We start from the raw sequence: 21,149 nt of genomic DNA on the forward strand, positions 1-21,149 counted from the left end.
TACTACACCTGTAGAGAGAAGATGCCTGCATGTGCTAAACAATAGAGTGGATCTACAAAAACGCTGCTTTTCTCAAGTTACAAACGCTGAAAAGTAGGACAGCAGTGTGTTCCGTCTGCCTCCTTCGCTGCCACAGTGTGTGGGTTTACATGAACAAACACTGCAGCCTCCTCGTGTCCTGTCTTTGCTGCGACGGTCCCCTTTTGCTTACATGATTTGTAGTCAGTCATTTATAGTTTTAAACTTGACAATTTGCCAAAGTTAAGATGAGGAGAGTCAACAATAAAACTTCACTCAGACCAAACCAGGCCTTTTTACGGCAAAAACTCCCATCCTGTCATCCCAGTAATCTGGATGTGGGTCGTGTGTTTAGGATGCGGCGGTGCAGACTCCAAAAATGAGACATGACAAAAAAAGGAATAATAGCAGCACTAATGATACAAACGTAAACACATTCATGACAGGCCTAGATATTCACTGAAAGTAAACGTGTTTCCTTTTTTCATCTGTTGATGCGGACGACCGCCGGACGACTGGGTTAAAGCAAAAAAATGATGTCACACATCAGACATGTATGTGTGTAGTGGAGGGTGTTGTAAATGCACTGCTCGGTTCAGCGCGTGGACAGAGGAAAGGAAAGAGCGTGGTGCGGTGTTAAAGAAGGAGTTTAACGTTAGCGAGAGGGGGAGGGGCAAGCTAGATGCAGTAAGAAAAAGAGAGCGGCTGCCGCTTGATTCACCGACATCGACACACACCCACGGACAGGGATTTGATTCTCGTTGGGGCTTCCCGTGATATATATATATATATGTATAAATATATATGCACTGATGGTGCTGTAAGGCTCTGTGTGTGAGAGCAAACACCAGAGGAAAGGTGACACAGGGAATCACATCACTGTAGGACGTGCGTGTTGTCACGTGAATTTTGCTATAAATCGTGGCGGAAGATTGATTAGGGGCATCCGTATACTTCATGTTCAGGGAACACACACAATCTGTAATCCTGAGTAGATTCAGTCAGAGCCGCCACAGATCTGCGATACATGTCCATCAATTTATTACGAGAAGTAAAAGCCAAGACTTTCATCACGATCAGCATGGGTAATTGTACTTAGAAGAGAAAACACAGGCCGGCTGCTCTATTTCTCATGGTGTTTTTGTCTATGTGCTCTATTTCTACATGTCTTTAGCGCATGACTCATGAACCAGCACCTGTGTGGGCCGTCCTTTAAAGCCCACAAGGTCATTATTCCGTTTTGACAATGGCGTTTCCAACATGTAGAAGGCATTCTCAGTCGTAATTAGGACTGGGAAAAGTGGGACTTCTGTGACAGCTCCAGTAAATCCAACTTGGCATGTTTGAAAACCAACCAGCCAAAAATCCGTCGCACAGAGTAATTAAGTCCAAATTGAGGGAATGTAGCGTTTTATTTTAAACTCTTGCATGGCCGACTCCACTTTCACACAACTGTCTCAAGTTGTCCGAGGATGTAAGAAGCTTTCCCCCTCCCCTCTGTCAGCTATCGCCATATCATCAAAGGTGAAAAAACTCTATTTTGGAGGATAAACATTCTTTAGGATTTATTTCCTGCAGCATGATAAGGTCTCTCATGTACCCTCTTTGTTTCTTTTGTTCCTTGAAGCACGTTGAGCAAATGACTGTAAAAATGAAAGATTTTTCAGCATAGGTCAGTGAAAACAATCTATAATCATACTCACCATGTTGGCCTATATTGGTGTTATACTCAACAATAACAAATTTGTTTGCTGTACTTTGTCGGTCCTTTCTGCTACGGATTTGACCGAGACACATGGATGGACAGACAGACTGAGTCACAGGTGAGATGAGATCACAAGGTAAAGCGGGATAAAGGGAGCAGCAGAATAAAAGCTGGCCACATAAATATTCACATCACTAAGCAGGCAGCTGTCACAGAGAAAAACCACACGAGGGACGATCTCTGAAAAAAATCCACAACCATAAATACATCCCAAAAAGTCAGGAGTCTGAGCAACTCACACCACGGACGTTGTGAAAAAACACAAAAAGATTGCCCGAGCCGCAGCACAAGGAGAGAGGTGAGGAGAGAGAGAGCTATGCGGTCCAACACTTCTGAAGGTAGAAAGTCAATACAAGCTCGTATGTCACAGCGGCGCCTGTTTCGACTGTTTGACAATGGTGAGGCAGAGGAAGGCAGGGTCAGAAAACGACAACGACAGACAGAGAGGGACAGGAGAGCGTTCAAGAACCAGCGTTGTTGTCTCCTACCTTCATCTGCCAGCTCTCCCATCGCCCGAGAGGAGCCGCCTCCATCCAAAGGGACGCACCTGCCACAGCTGGCCCAGATCCACCTCGCGTTCCCGGGCATGATATTCACTAGGACGCCTCGTATCGAGACAGGCACCGACACAACACTCAAGGGATGCAAGGTTGATTCGCCTCCCAGATTATAGATCAGAAATGTAGATGTGTTTCGTTGAGGTTTTGTTTTGTTCAACCTTGCAGCAAAGCATCATTAAAATCTATTTATTTTGAAGAGTAATGGGGATCCCAAAGATGTCAAACATTTGTGTTAAGTGTTAACCTCATCAGCTGATTTGATAAAACATGACATTGTCAGAAAATATGGATTAAGATGATTTTTGTCACCTCAAAGCCGAAACCTTCACACAGGTGTTTTACCTTTAATAGTAGTAGTGGATAAAGTGTAAAAAAGTCTGTACGGACTACTCAGAATTATTATCCAAACATGTCAATAATTTCAAGTGAAATGTACTTCACACAAGAGCAAAGTGTTAAGACTTAATTTAGAAGTGTCTTCAGTTGCCTTGTCGGCCCAAACCATTAGCATGTCTGGCTAAATAACAGCACACACAGCATTATAAATAACATAATTGCAGAGTTACAGTATCCACGTTATTCCTTGGCCCCATAACCCCCCTGATGTCCTGACATTTAACTGGAACCAGTGTTTTCTATGGTAACGGCATTCTATTCCTCTTCTGAGAGCAATTGGCACGATGCATCAGTTATTAACAAAGATCTAGGTTAACGACTTCATAGAGTGAATATTACTGACACTATGATTATTGCTCAGCTGACCTAGCAAACACTTAAAGGACTTTACAAGGTGTGTCAATTATTATAACATTGTTGAATACTGTTAAACAGTTCCACCAAGCAATGGCAGTATCAGCCAATCTAAATAAACTAACACTCTTTGTTTTCATGACTGAGTAAACAAACTGACCTTAAAGGACAACACAGTTTCATACTGTTTTGCTTTGTTCATATGTGGCGGACCCTGCCACCATTCTAGCTTTGAACAATGTTCTAGAGACCTTATTTTCCTCTGAGCTCATTTATTAACTTATGGTCTTATTACCACATGAGTATTGTAAAATGTGCCTTTCTGAGCTCCTGAATGTTTTTTTTTCCTTCCAAAACTACAAAGTGCACCTTTAACAGTGAGAGACACATGATTTCTCCATCCCGCTTGAATTGTATACCACGAATAACACACATGATGTTGGTCAATTTAGGCAAACATTTTTCAAGTTTCAGTAAACTACGTCAACAATCGTGCATTATACATCACCAACGCCAACATGGCGGTCACCTCGGCACAGAGAAGGAGTGGAGTTATGTGACGTTTGTGAGCTGGCACATATGCAGGAGCGCCTCTACAAGGTTTCAGTGATGGGTTTTGGTGACCGTTTAACAACACGTTGTCACCACCATTGAGTGTGTAGTATTTCTAATTACGGCTTAGATTTGAATATTTTATAACAAACTGCAACTTTCTTGAGTTAAAGAGTTGAGAATTTGCCTCCCTATGGTCATTCTATGTGCCACCAAAACAAGTTCTCTATCTGACACTAGTTTGTTGCATCCTAAAACAATATGTGGAGACGGGTCTGCCCATGCAAGACTGCAGTATAACTTAAAATCATGCGCTGTACATTTGAAAGAAAGAAAAAGGAATATTTGACAGGCATAGCAGCAGTAACTCAGGGGGGCGGGCCTTCACTCAGTTTAAATCAACTGTGTGGGTTCATCAGAGCCTGTAAACTGAATTCAGATTGGTGGTATCCATCAGTGGAGTTTCAGTACAGCGCAGCGTGTCAACATATGTTTTCATATCATATCCCGCAGAGATTGTAGTCATCCGTGTCATTATTCACTATTGCTAATCGATACACTGTCGAGCTAAATGTCACTCAACTTACGACACGCAGTCAAAAAAGTTTATCTGAGTGGAAATAAAACGCACACGCACAGATACGCGTGTGCGTTTTATTTTTCCTAAACCGCTTGTGAATCCGCTGTGTACACTGCCGAAGAGCGCACAGAGTTATTTACCAAAAATACACACATTAGCTAACTCGCACACACACACACACACACAGCTGCCAGCCATGTAGGCCAGCTCATAATGTGTTCCATCTCAACACGCTTCAATTGCAGTCAATGCTGTGAGGCAGAGAGACAGAGATATGGAGAGAGTGGAGGGAAGAGAGAGAGAAAGAGATGCAGCAGAGGACGGGGAGGGAGATGAATATCAGTGGCCCTCGGTATAGATGTATAGATAGAAAGCTTAGAATATACAGTTGCGTCAGGGCAAACACACACACACACACACACACACACACACATACACACACACACGTGATTTTTTTTTCGAGCCCCGGCGTTCCAGAGGCAGAGGGGGTTTTAATGGAGAAACATGACTCTGAGTCTTTTAATTTAGACTTTGCCTCTTCACACCTCCCTTCCCCTCTCTTCCTCTCCCTCTCCTCCTCTCTTCCTCACTCCTCTGCACCTCTCTCTCTCTCTCTCTCTCTCTCCCTCACCCCATCTCTTTTCAGTAACGAGAGGATTAGCGGGAGACGAGCCGATGTCAGCTGAGGATGCGGGGGAGAGTGGGAGGCACAGAGGAAAGGGGAGGTGAAGAGGAGAGGAGGGTGAATGAAAGGCGGTATCGAACGCTGACCTGTTTTGGGCTGATAAGCGCAGGCTGCTTTGTGCTGAAGCCACTGGCTTTAATTTGGGGGCCGCAACATTTGGAATTAATTATCACACACACTCCAGCACTGCTGCGGCTTACTGTGTACACGGCTATTACATCCACTCCAATACAAACTTTATACAGCTTATGTGCTGGAACTTACTGTTACACAGGAGTTTGTATTGCTGTTGTGGTACATTTGCATAAAATGCCGCTGCACGACAATGTTGGCACACGCTTAAATAAAGAGGAATGCTGGGAATGCCTCCGATGAAGACGTGTTTGGGGTGGCGGGCGACAAAGCAACAGGAAGCCCCCATTGTTCCAACACTGAAACATAAAGAACTGCATGTAAAATGTATTAGCGACAAGTTGAAAGCAGTAACCGCACAAATGTAGGTCTGCTTCACTGGATATAATTCTTTCCATATCCAAGGTTGATATGAGACTGACTCTTAAGCCATTCTCACAGGTTTGAGTCATAATTTATGTATTGTATGACAGCCTATAGCACCCGGGATGTTCTTTGAGTTTCTTTAGCTTTTAGCCTGCTAATCAGCCAACTAATGTGAATGAAAGTGTGTTAATCGTGCCAACAGGAAGATTCATGTTCCAGTGGAAGTAAATGCATTTGATACAAAACAAACCTTACACAGTGTGACATTACAGCTAAATAAGACCATTTTACCATTCCTGTGAAAGACTGGAAATGGGGCAACAGCAAGGCTACTAAGCTCCATCTCTCCAGGCAGAGCCCGGCCAAAAACACCCTGACATATCTCCCAGTAAAACACACAAATTGTACACAGAACAAATGAGATATAAATGCTGTTGCTGAGTTCACGGGTGCTGGTATGTTGACTGTTTCCGCTCGGTCTTTATCCTAATTTAAGCTATTCATCTCCTCAAGAGACAAAATATAAGAGTGGTATAGAAAATTCATCGTTTTACTCCATTCTGTTATTTGTGTAGAATAATGTCATAATCATATGAATCGGCCAAAAATGTGTTTTGTGGGTTCACAGTGACCTTTGACCACCAAAGTCATCAATTTATCCTCGAGTCCAAGAGAACATGTGTGCCAAAGTATAAGAAATTCCCTTCTAGGTGCTTCAAAAATAACCAGGAATCATGACATCTCCGACCACGACTATTGCCGACATGGAGGAATGTGAGTTGACTCTGCTATAAAACATTACACCGGTTTATGTAGATGTGATGCTGGAATAAAGACCGAGGCGCTCCGTTCTGTTTAACATGTATTACCTGCGGTCACAGTGCCGAAGACTGCTGACTAAGCGGCAGTAGTTTAGTGGCACCACATCTAGGTGATAGATTTGAGCTCATATATATCCGAGGGCTAACTGCTAGCACTGTAGAGACTGACACTTGCATGTTGTGCATTACACACTACATCATTAATTACAGGGATGACATTCTGGTCCAGAGTATCTTATGGATTCAGTATATAAACACATTTTAGAAATGGACCCTATTCACTTGCAGGCCATTGCTCTTAGATGTTATGCTCAGGGTGGCAAGATACAAATGTCGGGAATATGATAAATCCTCCTCATTTCACAGCTTCTCGATTCATCAGCAACTGGAAAGACAATGGATAATGTAAATTCAGAGGGACATCAGGCATCACGGCATATTCTATTCTCCTTTTAGCTAACGTTTGACGACAGTTAACATTAGCATTAAACCTCTACCTAGCTGATATCACTGCTTGATGGTGTCACAAGACCCGACAGGAGAGCTTTAAACTGAGTCTAAAGGCACAATGTTAGACTCATTTATTTAACGTTAGCTCTTGTATGCCAACGTTAGCGAATGGGTCATCATGTGTGCTCCGCCCGATGTCCCTCCAGATTTTCACTGTCCAGTCTCTTATTGGTTCCTGATTACTTGTGAGACTGTAAAATGATGACAATCTGTTAGATTCCCTGCATACGACATCATCCTTCTAATAACAATCTTTGAGCTTCCCAACCTTGGAGGAAAACGCCACCGTGCAAAAATGGTCTATTGCGTAAGTTGAGGACAGTCACACTAGAAAACTTTTAATAAAACGTCTGAGCCACATGTCACACTGTCATGGTCATTTGCCTCGTCCTTCCCACTTAAAGGTCATCCCAAACCGTTTCTAGTAACTTCATTAAAGTTTAAATTCTTCCGGCACAGTTTCTCTCCTCCCATCCATAAACTTCACCAGTTCGATGATCACATTCCCAGTCGGCAACCGGTGCGTTGTAGACATTTTCCATCACATTGTACCACGGGGCTCAGGCGCAGTTCAGAACCACTGCGTCCAGTTTGTGCCCATCCTTGTAAATATTATACAGTACTAGGGATAATAAATGGTGCAAGATACAGTAACCCCTATTAAAAGGCGACGTGCAGCTAGTAAGAGCAGCGGCAGCGGCTCGACTACAGTGGATTGGGAGCAGCTTTAGAGGCGGCGTGAAGCGGTTGAGTGGCTCAGCAGGGCTGTGTGTATGTAGGCCGTGTTCTGCATGTTATTTCCTTGAAGTCATCAGACCTACGCTCCCCCATCAGGGAAAGGCTCTTATGATAAGTGGCAGCCATGAAATATGCACAGCCTGTCGTAGCAGCCTGCCTCGCTTCACAGAGCCTCGCTTCACTTCCTCGTCCCCTCCCTTCCTCCTTTCCACTGTCCCTTCTTGCTACCTCTTCCTCACTCCTCCTCACCTCCCGTCGTTGTAGAATTGCCTCCCTTCTTCTCCTCTTTCCTTTCTCTTTTCGTTTGAAGCACATCAAAATGCACACAGTCAAGATCATACGGACACAACAGACATCCCCTAACACATCTTTAAATCCTTTATTTTAGGTATGCCTCTTTTTCCTGGAAAACAAACAAAAAAAATTGGCACATGGAAAGCATCATGAAAAGCATTTTTTCCCTTTTTTTTCTTTCTTTCTATATATTTCATTATTTTTCACATGTAGCGCACACAACAGTAGCTTGGATCACACTTTTGAAGCGCTGCTGACACAGAAAACATGAATCACCCGATATGCTTAATGTATATAAATCCTAACTAATAAAAAGGTAAAACAAAAGCATTTTTCATGCAAAATTCATTTTGCTTCTCCTTCAGCAGGAAAGAATCATAGAAACAAAAAAAAAACACAAATCCTGGAACAAGACTTCTCCTCTCGTCCTTTGCAATACTGCCCGCATGGTGTGTAACTATATGGATCTATCAACATTTGACACAGCTATATATATATGTTTATGTATAAGTATATATAGTTATTTGTTGTTGTTTTAATACAGGAGACACTGACTGTAATAAATATCGACAATGGATGTACGACACAGATAATGGACACAGATTAAGTTTTACATCGTCGACTCATAAAAACACAAGACACTCATGATCGTGGACGACATGTAAAAGCTCTAAAGCTGCTCTTCCACGCTGAACTCATCAGCAGTTTAAAATTTAAGACTAGCAGACGTGACCAACTTTATCTAGATGTTAGTTACGACTTTCCCTAGACCTGTGACTTTTTCCTTATCCATTAACTCGTTCAAAATGCTAAAATGACTTTACGTAAAAGCCCCGAACACACCGTGTTCCACTGAAGTGCGTTATGGAGAGCTGTGCACAAATACATTCAGATGTTCTGGCAGAGTTCTCAGTGACATGGCTTTCCAGTCTGAATTTTGGCCATTCCCACTGGGACCGTGCCTTTGCTCCCTCAGCTTCCTGCTAACCCTCAACCATCTGCTCCACCGGTCAGGAATAAGCAACAGCTCGAACTGAGTGTCCTGCAAGAATGTGATCTTAAATTGTATGTGTTTTTCACAACTGTATCTATCAGCCGAGTCTCCATGACGAACCCATTTCCTTCTGCATTAAAGGTGCAATTTGCAAGAACTCAAAGGTAGTTTCAAAACTCCACCGTGTACAGCAGAGAGACGCATGACCGAACCACAGGCAACCGCGGAGAGACTAACCCAAGATTGTTTAGCTAAATGAACAATGGGTTAACGCGGCAATTGCGCTTGTTTGGAAAAAGTGAGGGACTTGAATTCTAAAGGATGTACGCAGGTGTATTTGTCTGTTTAGTAAGAAAAACAAGTGCAACTCTAATATCTGCACTGTTGTTGTATGCCTCTGTGTTGGTTCGGCCTCTGTCGGCCTCTTTTACGATCTGCTAGTTGAAACCACAGTGGACGAGACGGGCTGGGTCAGGGTAAGCATGCCACCATCAGAGGACATCTCTGCATCACGGTACACGTCATAGACACATCAAATCCTTGCCATATCTCACAAATTGCCCCTTTAAATGGAAAAAATATAAAGCGTTGGAATTAAAAGATCTTCGTTTTAATATAATCATCTTGACACATTGACATCCCCTACCTGGCAGCATGACAGAAAATTTCACGTCCAAGTAAATCAACTGTGTAATACTGGGACATTACTCTTCTTCACCTTCTGATACTGTGCGGACAACTTCACTTCCACTGATAAACGCCGGCGCAACACTATGAGGCCACTTTTCAGTAAAAACTCTCCTGACACCTCCTGTGATTGAGCGAGATATGAGGAGGCACTTCAGCCACTTCCACCATCGGCTGCACTCGAATGTAAAAGGTGCAACGAAGATAAACATGCCTCCCGGTAAGCCTCACAGCCTTATATATGTAAATGAATTACAGTCCTAACCTGAGCCCTACCAATTCTGCCTTCCTGTCAACAACATTATTGCTAGCGAGGGAAAAAAACTAAATACAATAAAACGCACACATACCGTCCTGCTTCAGAGGGCCTAGCTTTTAACCTGTGTCCATGATGGCTGCTGCTGTCGTTCAGGACAGAAAATCTTATTGCGCACGATGGCTACTTGAAAAACACCAATCACAGTGAGTTGAGCCTCAGATCCTAAACAAAACTAGACCATAAAAGCTGAGCTGCACGAGATATTGGTCTGCTTGTCCATTTGAAATCAGCCCAGTCACCAGGATGAAATTTTGGCAGTCGACATCCCTGCAAACCACTGATACCTTACATTTGAATGTGTCATAGCACTAGTACCATATTGACATTTCTACACGTGTCACATCAGGTTCATGTGACATCTTTATGACCTGACTTTCATATTTTGGGGGTGGAGGGTATAAAGGTAGATGGTTCAAGAGTTACAGGCAATAAGCTAGTGACATGCAGTTCAAGACTGGGTTTCAACATTTTTAAGCGTGAAACCACTGGATATTTTCAGGGAGACGTCAGGAAAAATTCCCAGCTGTGTTTGCGGTGTTGAAATCTATACATTTTTCAACGAGAAAGAAGGACTTCTCAAGCTGTATTTGTGGCACCCAAAACTGGTATTTTAAGCCAAAACATGATTGGCGTCTCAAGTGTTTTTTGTGCTGTAAACTAACTAGCTCTTAAGCACCACACTGTCATACCACAAAATAGAAAACCAACGTGAAGTAACGTAAGGTTGGAGCAAACAGAAAAGTACATTTTAAGTATATCCGTGGTTTGCATTAACATCAACTGCCGGTATTTATTCTACCGACTGGGTTGTTGAAATCCACTTTTCTAACACTGAAACCATTTCCCCGGGCCGAGGAACCTTTCCAGATGCTTGAGTACTTAACCTGCATCTCTAAAGCAGGAAACTGATACAAACACAAACTTTAAGACGACACCAGGATATCTATATCTTTCAATAAGACTCCAAGTACGCGCTAATTGTCTCTAGTAACAGTATTCTCTTTTTCACATTCGCTGAAACTTCATTTTATTTGCTAATCGTTTCAATTTCATGACCACACATTCCTTCAGGAAGGCAGCATTTTTTCTTCCTTCCTCCGCCTCCTGTTTTTCAGAGTATAGTAAGTGGGTTATACTAATACTGCTCGATATGAGGAGGGGGTGCAAAACAACCACCATACAAAGAAATGTTAACACGAGGTCAGACAAGGCGCTGGGCAAATATGGACACACATACCAAAATGCAAACGTGACGGTGCTCGTTCGCACACAAAATAAAACATACAAACGTACGCTGTAAACAAACGCCCAGGTATTGGAATCATGCTCTTGTAAAACACAAAGAAACTAACCGCTAGTCTCTTTCATTGCTTAAATACTAGATAACAGAAAATCAGAGTATAAGAAGTAGTATTATTGATCTACTTAACTGACTCAACGCCTATATAAAGACTACATTTCCCAACAGCATGTTACCATCATGATCCATGTGCTGAACAGTAAAAAAAGACATGTATAAATTATGATATTTGTGGTCGAATCATATGTTTTCCAGTCATGTGTTTTTATTTTATAGATATCTTTGAAAACTAAGAAATATAGCCTCACAACGGCAGCACACGGTAGCAGAGATACGATGCTAAAATGCTGCTGGGAGACAAAGTCCAGGGCTATTATTGATATAGAATCTCATGCACAAGTATGTGAAGCATTCCAGTTTTAGCTAAGATAAGGATAAACATACAGACACTATCATTATTGTACATTGAAGAAAAAAAGCACACCAGAATTACAGGCCGAACTCAGAATGCGCTGGAATAGCCGAGGAATGACTTAAAGAAAAAGTTAAATCACAATTCCACCAAAAAACATAGTCAGAACATGGAATGCCGAAGGGTTGTTTCATGTGAGTGGTGCAGTTGTGTATTTGTGTGTGTGCTGTGGGAATCAGGACTGCAGTTTTATTCAATTTGATTTAAATGTTGGACTTTATGGTTTTTAAGGGTATCCATCAATTTCTAATCTGTATTTTGTTCACACTGTGTGCAACGGATGGGTGAAACATATGAGAGATGAGTCATTGGAATGAAACTTCCAAGCTCACCTAAAAACATGGAAAAATAGAGGGTTTGTTTCTCTTTAATCCATTGACTGTACATAAAGAGGGCGGCTCTCCACGGCCTGAGGAGCTGCTGTCCACACCAGCCCGGTTAATTTTGCAACCGTGAAGTTATGTTCCCGGTTTTACTGCTCTGTCCACATGCAACCGTGCTTTTGGAACACTGAAACTGTGGTCGTTTGAAACGGGAGTCCAGGGTGAGGTTTTCGGCCGATTCGGGTTTCAGCATTTGCGATACCATCGCAAATATTTCCATTGCTTACGTCAGAGCTGAGTGTGTGCCTCTGTAAATATTGCATGCGCAGCAATGTAAACACAGAGTAACGACAGTTAGAAGGTGGTTAGAGGTTAACTAGCTTTGTTTGATAAGTTGGCTAATATGGACGTGACAAAGTTTTGGTTTATTGGCTTGCTGTCAGCTGTGTTCGGCTGTCATGTCCAGCTGCTCAACCTAATGCAACAACGACGGCGCCTGGATGAGCAACGAAGGAGACTGCTCCTCTTGCTAGCAAACAAACGATGCAACCTTGCGAGTCGCCATTGTTGTTTGTGTTTTGGTATTTGCCACGCTTCCCCTTTCCGGTTTTAAACTATTTTGATTGGTTAAAACAGCCTTCCCGTTTTACCTTACATTCCCACCTATTGCTGTGGCATACGTATTACACGTAAATTGCATCACTTGGTGGCGGATTTTACGGTTGCGTGTGTACGGAGTTATTCCCGATTATTTTCATTACACCACTTGTGTGGACGCGTAATTTAATTTAACAAAACCTCAGTTGCAAAGTAACCTAGTCTGGTGTGGACGGACAGGGCCTAATACTGTATAAAAATGATGTCAAAATATCCCGGATATGGGTGGTGCCATCTTCAAGAGTGTAACCCATGCACCCGTTTTATAGCATCAAATAATTAACGCTGAACAAACCAATCAGAAAAATGCACATGTCAACCTAAAATGACAAAAACTATCTTTTGAAAAATACATTTTTAACATGTACTTTGAGTTTAAAGTTTGGTCCATGTTCCATCCACTGTTCCCCACATGGAAGGGGCGGGGTTTATCAACTATACTGTAGCAGGCCACCAGGGGGCAGTCAAGGTGTTTTGGCTTTACTTTTAGGGAGCTGTATAGAGTGGTGCAGGAATGACAAGTTTTTGTAGGCCAACCCAAACGCTGGTATCGCCCTTGTCCTTTTGTTCTTCAGTGAAGACCCTATTTGAATTATATTTTGGAATATACATGAAAATAATCTCTGTGATAAACACAAGGTTATGATGCTTACATGTTTTCTTCAGGAAGACAATCAATTTTTGAAGTCTAAATGAAATGGCAAGAAGTAAAACGTGTCAATATCTCCATCCTGTGATAACCACAGACCTTATTTCAGTCATTTAACTGAAAACCCATTCAAAAAACCTGTTGACTCTAAGACGAGGACCCAGAAGTGCAAAAATGCAATCTGTTTTCTGGGGTCAGGACAACACTGTATAGAGGGCTTCAAGATGTTTTGGCTTCACTTTTGGGGGGGTCCATCTTTATACACAGCCAATGGTTTGGTCAAATTATCTCAATTTCTCGGTTTGAAGGTGCAATATATAAGAATAAGAATTGGCTGCCTGTTAATTTGAACACCAGTATATCATCAGAGTAGCTGCTAATTGCTGCTAACTGTAGCTGCCATTAACTAGTTACCTCAGTTAGCTATGTAGTTAGCGGTCCTATTAGCTGACTTGAGTATGTCCACACAGTGAGCTCACAGTGCTAGCATGCTCGTTAGCATGCTAACTTCAGTAGATGTCTCTGCAACACAATACATAGATGCCCATGACATAATGTCAACATTTAATATTTCTTTACATTCTGTTTTAAGGTAAAATTCTTACATATTGCACCTTTAAATTATATTTAGAAGTTGCACTAGAGTTCTTTATGGATTCAGATCATTTTAATCTACAAGTGACTGCTCAGAAGAGGCCAACACATCATCTAGGTTGCAGCAGTGTGAACAACAAATATGTGATAGTGCGTGTGCAGTATTGTCTGTGTGCTGGTCCTGGTTCCTGTGACGGCACAAATCATTTCCAGGATATAAAACGCTAATATGTGTGGGAGTGTGTGCATTCCAGTGTACACAGAATTGATATTGGGGAGAGTGATCGTGTATATGTTTGTGTATGTGGTTCCATGTGTCCGTGCATGAGCTGAAATCAAGCCTGCTCGGCGGCAGTGGGGGTAGCAGCATTTCCTGGGAACTCTGGGTTGATAAAGGAGAATCCCTGGAACTCGTCCTGGTCCAGGTTCTGAATCACTTCCTCATCGGGAGGGGTCAGCACCGGCGGGTGGCGTGTGAAAAAACGGTCAAAGTTCTCGGCCTCCCGTCCACACTGTTGAGGAGGGTGGGGAGGGATGGAGTACCGGGGGGAGGGGGGTGGACGGGGAAGGGGAAGAATTGGGATGGAGAGGAATGGATGGATTGGGGTGGGGTGGGGGGGGAGAAGGAAAGGAAAACAAAAGAAGGGGAATGGCGGGTTGAACCAGGGTGTGAGATGACATTACTTGAACATGGTGTCAAATATCTGAACTAGGTGCCAGTCCTTGGGGTGCGCTTAATTTGTTATCACCTTCAAAGTGATACAAAAATACCACTCTCAGGGGAGGATAAATCAAGCGCGCCTCAGGTATATTTGGTCTCCTTTTTCAAGTATTTGAAACATATTCAACTCCAATTTCAAACAGAACAAGGTCACTGAAGTCTCAAACTTCCTGTGGCAGTGCACTACAGTGGGGTGGCAAAAGTAGAAAGTGGGGAAGCATCTCTCCCTGGCTTAAATTATTTACCAAAAACAATTTTCCTTTGGTATTTCACGAGACTTTTTGGTTGTAATATTCCGATTAATTCATATTTCTAAACACAAGAAAAGGCTTAAAGCCATGAGATGATAATTGTATAATTGTGGGTTAATTGTAGGTTAATTATATGCTGCAGCTGCAGAGACCTGCTGAGATACGATAAACCAAATCAGACAACCAGCTAGAATGCACAGTACGCATTGGGAATAACTCCAAGTCTCTTTCTGCCCTATGACGACTGAATGTCATCATATTGAAATCTAATAAATTGAAAAGTTTGACACCTACTCCACTCAAGTATGTGAGTCTGAATTTCCAATTAGAATAATTAGAGAGAGATTTTGAACATTAATCTAGAAAAAACTACATAAAGATGTAGAGGAGAAAATGCGTCCTGAAACTGTGAAACCTCCTTGTGTTTATAAATGGGACTGACAGAGTGACCTAATGGGAGAGTGCAGTTAAAGGTGCTCAGCTGACAGCATTCATATTCAATTGAAACCATCAAACTTTAGCAAACTAAAGCATATTTAACTTGATATTTAAGGTGGCTAGCATTAGCAGGATAGCTACAAAGCTAGTGATTAGGTTAAATGGGTTTTGGCCGCTTGGCAGATTGAAGAAAACGCTTCTTACCAAGCTGAAAAACTTAAATGAAGGTTTTTGTCAATGGAGTCTGGCTGCTTTGAAAAGAGCCATATAACAGCCGTTTGTAGTTAGAGGGGAGGTTTGAGATGCCGGCGCTCTAGCGGCAGTGAACATCCAATAGAACCTTCGAGTTCTGACATGAAATAATCTCAATGAGTATTGTGCACAATATGTACAATAGGTAGAATTGTTTCCTCAAAAGGCAATTTTTTAAAAAAAAGAAGTTATATTTCATTTGAGTCCGCTTCAATCACTTGTTCTGAAATCTGGGAGCCCCAAAACAGAGCCAAGATACCCGCGAGATGTGCGTCCATCTAGGTACATAAAACAAGTTATTAACTTGAAAACTATATTTTCCCGACAGTATGCCTCACAGGGACTTTGGGCAGAGCTATTCCTCTTTTTTCCATCTCTATCACTGCACTGAGCTTTAATTAACACAACAAGGATTCAGTGTCCTCTGACAACATCACCCAGAGGAAAACTACAAACTCATTAAATCTCTGTAACTCGGAAAACCAAATGAAATTAAGCCAGACTGTTTATAGTTCGGGGAAATATGTGAAATGAGAAATACACCAGGGTCAGATAGTATTTGCAGCTAATTACTTGCGTTTGTTTTAACCTGTTTGGGGAACCAGATGGGAGGAATTTGGCATACGGGGAAATGAAATAAGTGCCACAAAGTTTAGAAGTATCACTTCAGTGCACAACAGCCTAGAATCAGCAGCTGATGCGTGACTCGTCATATCATACTCCAATCAAGGGTTAAACACTTTTCTATACCAGGGATGTAACTGGGATTGGTTTTGATGGGTGCCCATTTAAAGGTGCTTATATTGTATACATTTGGCCAAACTATGATTCTCTCCTACGTCTGAGTAACTTTATTACAGTTTTACATAAATGCCGTTATTATGCTGTGGATCGTAGTGCACTGCAGGGCAGGTTTCATTTGAGACTGAGACCCAGAGCATGCAAATAAACAGAAACAAACATGAGAAAACTGTGAACACACAGAGAAGGACAAATAAAAATGTGTAAGGACAGATGGGTGGATGCATGGTGGCAGTAAAACAGCGGACAGATGGATGGAAGGATGGATGGTGAAGTCTTTCGATGGATGGATTAATGGATCAACGATAGATTCTCTGATGAACAGACGGATGAACAGTAATAAATTAAAGGGGCACTGTGTAGTTTTGGAGAAGAAATTCAAACTCAGAAGCAAAAATATTTATCTTTTCCATAACTGAATCAACAAGCTGTAAATATTGCTGTGAGTTCGGTTAAGTAGTACAATGCTCTGCTTTCCTGCCGATGCTACCCGCTGCCTCTCTTTGAAAACAAAGAAATCGGTCGATGAAGATCTTTCTCTTCTGATTGAAATTTCTTCCCAAAAACCACACGGTCTGCCTTTAAGATAGCTGGAAATGCAAGTCCAAGGTGATGACATGACCATTCATCTGTCAGAGGAATCAATAAACCAGCCAGTCAGTCGACCAGGCTGTTAGCTGGTCAGTCAGTCACTCGCACACCCAAAGCATCATCTGATCAACCATCAAACGGACTCTTCAAAGGCCTTCGCATTGTGTGAAGCCACAAACAGACCGAGCATCAAGCATCAAACCTCCTTCATAATCAATCATCTGTGCTAAAAAAAACAAAAAACAAAAAAACACCATCAGACACAACTCGGGAAAAATAATGGTGTGTAGAATGTAGAAATGTAGAAAAAGCCTGACAGCAGCGCGCCAAGAAAGATCAAAGCGCCACCTTCAGAAGCTAAACTGAGCCCAAAACTTTAAGGCAGGGTAAACACAACGGCTCCTTTATTTGTTTCTCAGAGAGGAAGAAGAAAGACGGACAGAGAGGGATAGAGAGCGACGGCGCGGAGAGGTGAAAGACGAGAGGTGTGAGAAAGACGAGATCAGAAAGAGAGAACAGAGAGGGAGACATCAGACAACATATGTTAGTAGTCGCATCAAAGGACGGTGCAGGAATACAGCCAGGTCCTAATGGTGACCTCCAACGTCCACACGGGCAAAGACGAACATCGTATAGACACACAAACACAGGAGGGTGAATACACACTGCAGCCTTCTGTGATTCTCTCTCTCCCTCAAACACACGCACACGCACGCACGCACGCACACACACACACACACACACACACACACACACACACGAAACCCCAGCGGGCCTAGACAGCTGCATAAAAAGCTCAACTCAGAAAAACTCTTTAGCAGCAGTCTGGCCTAAGGCTGTGTGAGTGTGTGCACGTATTATGGTGTGTGTGTGTGGACGAGATGACATCATTCCGACTCTGGTTATGATCAAACTAATTTTGTTGTCGAGAGAAAGCAAAAAGCGCGGCGGAGGAAAAAACACACAAACACACAGCTTTTCAGGTCACTGTGTGGACGTTCTCCCTTGAGGTTTTTTCGTTAAACTCGATGTAACCCCCCCCCGACGGAGACAAGAAGCTGTTTCATCTCGTGCAGAATGCAACCAAGCCAGGGACACCGATTTTCGTGTTCAACACCAAATTCAAAACTGGTCCCCAAAATCTGACTCCAGTCACCAATGTCATCACTCGATCTTTCTTTTCGTCTCCGTCGTTGCCGATTTTTGAAATCGTCACCATGCTTGTCCTCGTCACCACACACTCGTAATTTTCTGACTTACCTGTGTGGATTGTCCCATACAGAGGAGGGGGAGGAGACAGAAATATCACATTGAAAGTGAAGAGACAGAAACAAAAAGAGATAGAAGAGTCGAAGACTCAGAGAAAGAGGGAAAACGTGTTCCGCAGACACAACAGCATCTTCACCGGGAGTTTAACCACTGACAGGAAATTAACCTCGAGGTCTCTGATCGGCCCTGTGCGCCTCTAATGTGACCTGTATTTCCTTCTTTGGGGTCAAGTCGGGTTCAGACTTACGGCTCTTGGTTTGAATGGCGGCTGCACCTCCTTGTTCTCCAGTTTCTCCCAGTCCATGTAGCGGAAGAAGCTGTGCTCCCTGATGTCTCGCTCCCCCTCCGGACCGCAGCCCAGCCGTTTCGCTGGATGCTTCGTCATCAGCTGGACGGACGGACAGAAGAAAGAGAATTACTTTATGTCTCTCAATATTTTTCTCCCGTCAGTCTAATCTTTCCTGTCTCGTGGCTTTGTCCCTAAATATTATCATGACCGTTCATTATGTTTTTTCTTTGTTTCATGTCATTCCCTCATTGTTTCCTGTTTTATTTTGAGATTACTCACCTGTCCTCTTGTTTAAAATACTCCTCTTCCTGCCTTTGCGTCTTTCCCAGTTGTGCAATTATCATCCCCTCCCTTGTGTATCTGGTCTGTGCTCCTCTCTCTAAGAATCAGTTTGTCTTTGTACTTTGTGTCAAGCATTCCAGCCTTTTCCTTATGTTCCTCTTGTGTTCTCATATTTTGGCTTAGTTTTCCTAGACCACACCTGTTTATTGGACTTTTTATTCTTAATTTCTGCCTGTTGGATTTGTTTGTCTGTTAAGACCATTTCCTTGATCCCTGCCATCTTAACCTGGATTAGGTTTAGCGCTCCACAAAACCTTTGTGGAGCTTCACAGCAAAAAACATTGTTCATACATTCATTCTCCATTATAACTGAAGTAGATGGGGACTTGTTTGAAAATGTACAAAAAAGAAACATGAAATGGCTCCATACAGCTCATCTGGTGTAATCCAAGTCTCCAGAAGCTACAAGATCCAAAATTGATTCAAAAAAGAGGTTATATATACCCTTGACAGGCGGTTGAGCTGGTACACCCACTTTAGGCCATTATTAGCAATTATTAGCTTGCAAGAATATCACAAAATAATCATGGTTAGCTAAGAGCTAGCACACTGAATGCCTTTAAATATAGATTTAAATGATGTATATTGTCTTGACTTATGTGAGATAAGATGTAGGCATAATTCTAAACAAGAGGACAGGTCTGGATCGGATGTACACTCGACAGCAGCCTGCTGCCATACCCCAAATTTCCCCTCTGGCATCATTAAAGTTTCATCTCATTTACTCCTGTGTCTTTTCCTCCGTGTGTCTGTCCACAATTCCTCCCCTCATTCATCTCTTTTTCTCCCAAACAGACGTCACCACTATTATTTTTATCGTTATTTTCTCAACTGTCATCTTTTTCTTTCCTTCCTATAAACCATCCATCAATTCTACCATCTATCATCTCAGATGCCTCTCCCCGGAGACAGAATATAAGCCACCGAGCCACCGCCTGCAGATGAATGAATAACTGTTGTTGTTTTTTCCTCTTTTACCAAAGCAGTTTTTTTTTTTTTCTTTTCCACAGGCGTAATTAAGGACCATTTACGATGTCTGTCCACACTGAACCTTAAGAACGGCATCAAGGCCGGTGACGTCAAGTGCGAGTGTGTGTGTAGGTGGGATGTGCCTCCCTCAGGAGCAGCAGTCATAACTCATTACATTAGAACTAAAATAACATTTTCCACGGGTCAGTCAACCTTACACTGTGCACACACACACACACACGCCCACACGCACGCACGTATGTGTGTGCGTACACACACTCGCTTGCTCAGCCATACAGACACATGCGTTAATTAAAAGACGTGCAGAGAAAACCAACAGTTGAGCGAAGAATATTTCATATGAAGAAAATGTGATTGTTTGTTTGGATTATTTCCCACAGAAGCGACGCTAGTCTCTCTCTCCACACTGATGTCTCTCCCTCTCTTCTCGTTTCGCTCGACCGTGGCCTCAGAGAGTCGATGTTGCTTATTGACTGACTGTCTGACACATATTGTTGAAATGTGCGTGCGCGGCGGTTTCAAGGCGACCCCGGCAGGGCGCGCTTGAAACCACACCTGCGCCGCAACAGTCGACGCGCCGTCTTTAAAGAGCGCTTTGGTAACTTTATTTGAAAAGAGTCGGGGAGCAAATTGGAAAATGGGATGGATTTTTTTGGGCAGACGGCACGGTCACAGCAGCTGGTTCCCTTTGAGGAGAGTCTTGGTGGATCTGCCTCGCCGTGGCCGTCTTCAGCGAGGGAGAACAGCACGCTCAGTAGACTGAAACAGGTCACTGATTGCGGGAAATAATGGCATATGTGAGAACATGGATTACTTGTTCTGGTCACTCAGCACAAACCCCCGATGGTTCATCTTTTTACTTTCAGGGCTTGATTTCCATGCAGGCTGGCAGGAGAGCACGCACAGTATGATGCTGTTATTTCCATGGTGATCATTTCATAATTTTCTATACTACCAGGTGCATAAAATGGTATTATTGTATGTTGTAAGGCTGGGGCTCCAAAGGAAGGAAGGCACAACAGTGAAGCTGATTATCTATGCAGATCAGATGGAGCAGAGAAATTTTATTTGACGTTTTGGAATAAAAAAATGTTTAAACAACCTCTTGTGCAAAGATTTTCCTTGCTTGTGTTATTACATCGTGTATCCTGTTTATGCATCATAAGAGTTGTTTTATCCCTGATTTTTTTTATTTCATTTTAGCTGATTACTCTGTTCACACATGTGTAGCACGCTGACAGTTTCATGTGCATGCTCATAAAAACGATTCCAAGAAAACTTGATTACTAAAAAGCATCACTTTACCGTTGGATCGTTGGATAAAGCGCTTATCCAGAACAACTATACAGTGCAGTTACCCACAGATGATTACCTCTGTTGTGTAAATCGTGTGATTAAGGTTCATAAAGGTTGTACGTTAATTATGGCTACATGTCACG

At 42.6% G+C, this 21,149-nt stretch overlaps 1 protein-coding gene across 2 annotated transcripts in view; it reads right to left on the reverse strand.

The window, feature by feature from the left end:
• The window catches only part of LOC115574977 (protein kinase C beta type), a 115,222-nt gene that overhangs the window by 5,839 nt on the left and 88,234 nt on the right, over positions 1-21,149 (reverse strand). The window contains exons 16-17 of one of the 2 annotated variants that reach the window (XM_030406695.1): positions 18,337-18,477; positions 7,842-14,278 (exon numbers count right to left, since the gene is read on the reverse strand). In XM_030406695.1, coding sequence (XP_030262555.1) covers positions 14,102-14,278; positions 18,337-18,477 — 318 coding nt within the window. In that variant the 3' untranslated portion in view covers positions 7,842-14,101. Of the gene's footprint in view, positions 1-7,841; positions 14,279-18,336; positions 18,478-21,149 lie in introns of those variants that run through there. The other variant, XM_030406696.1, reaches the window with a different exon arrangement.

This window comes from Sparus aurata, chromosome 23, assembly GCF_900880675.1.
Source record: "Sparus aurata chromosome 23, fSpaAur1.1, whole genome shotgun sequence".
Lineage (NCBI taxonomy): Eukaryota > Metazoa > Chordata > Actinopteri > Spariformes > Sparidae > Sparus > Sparus aurata.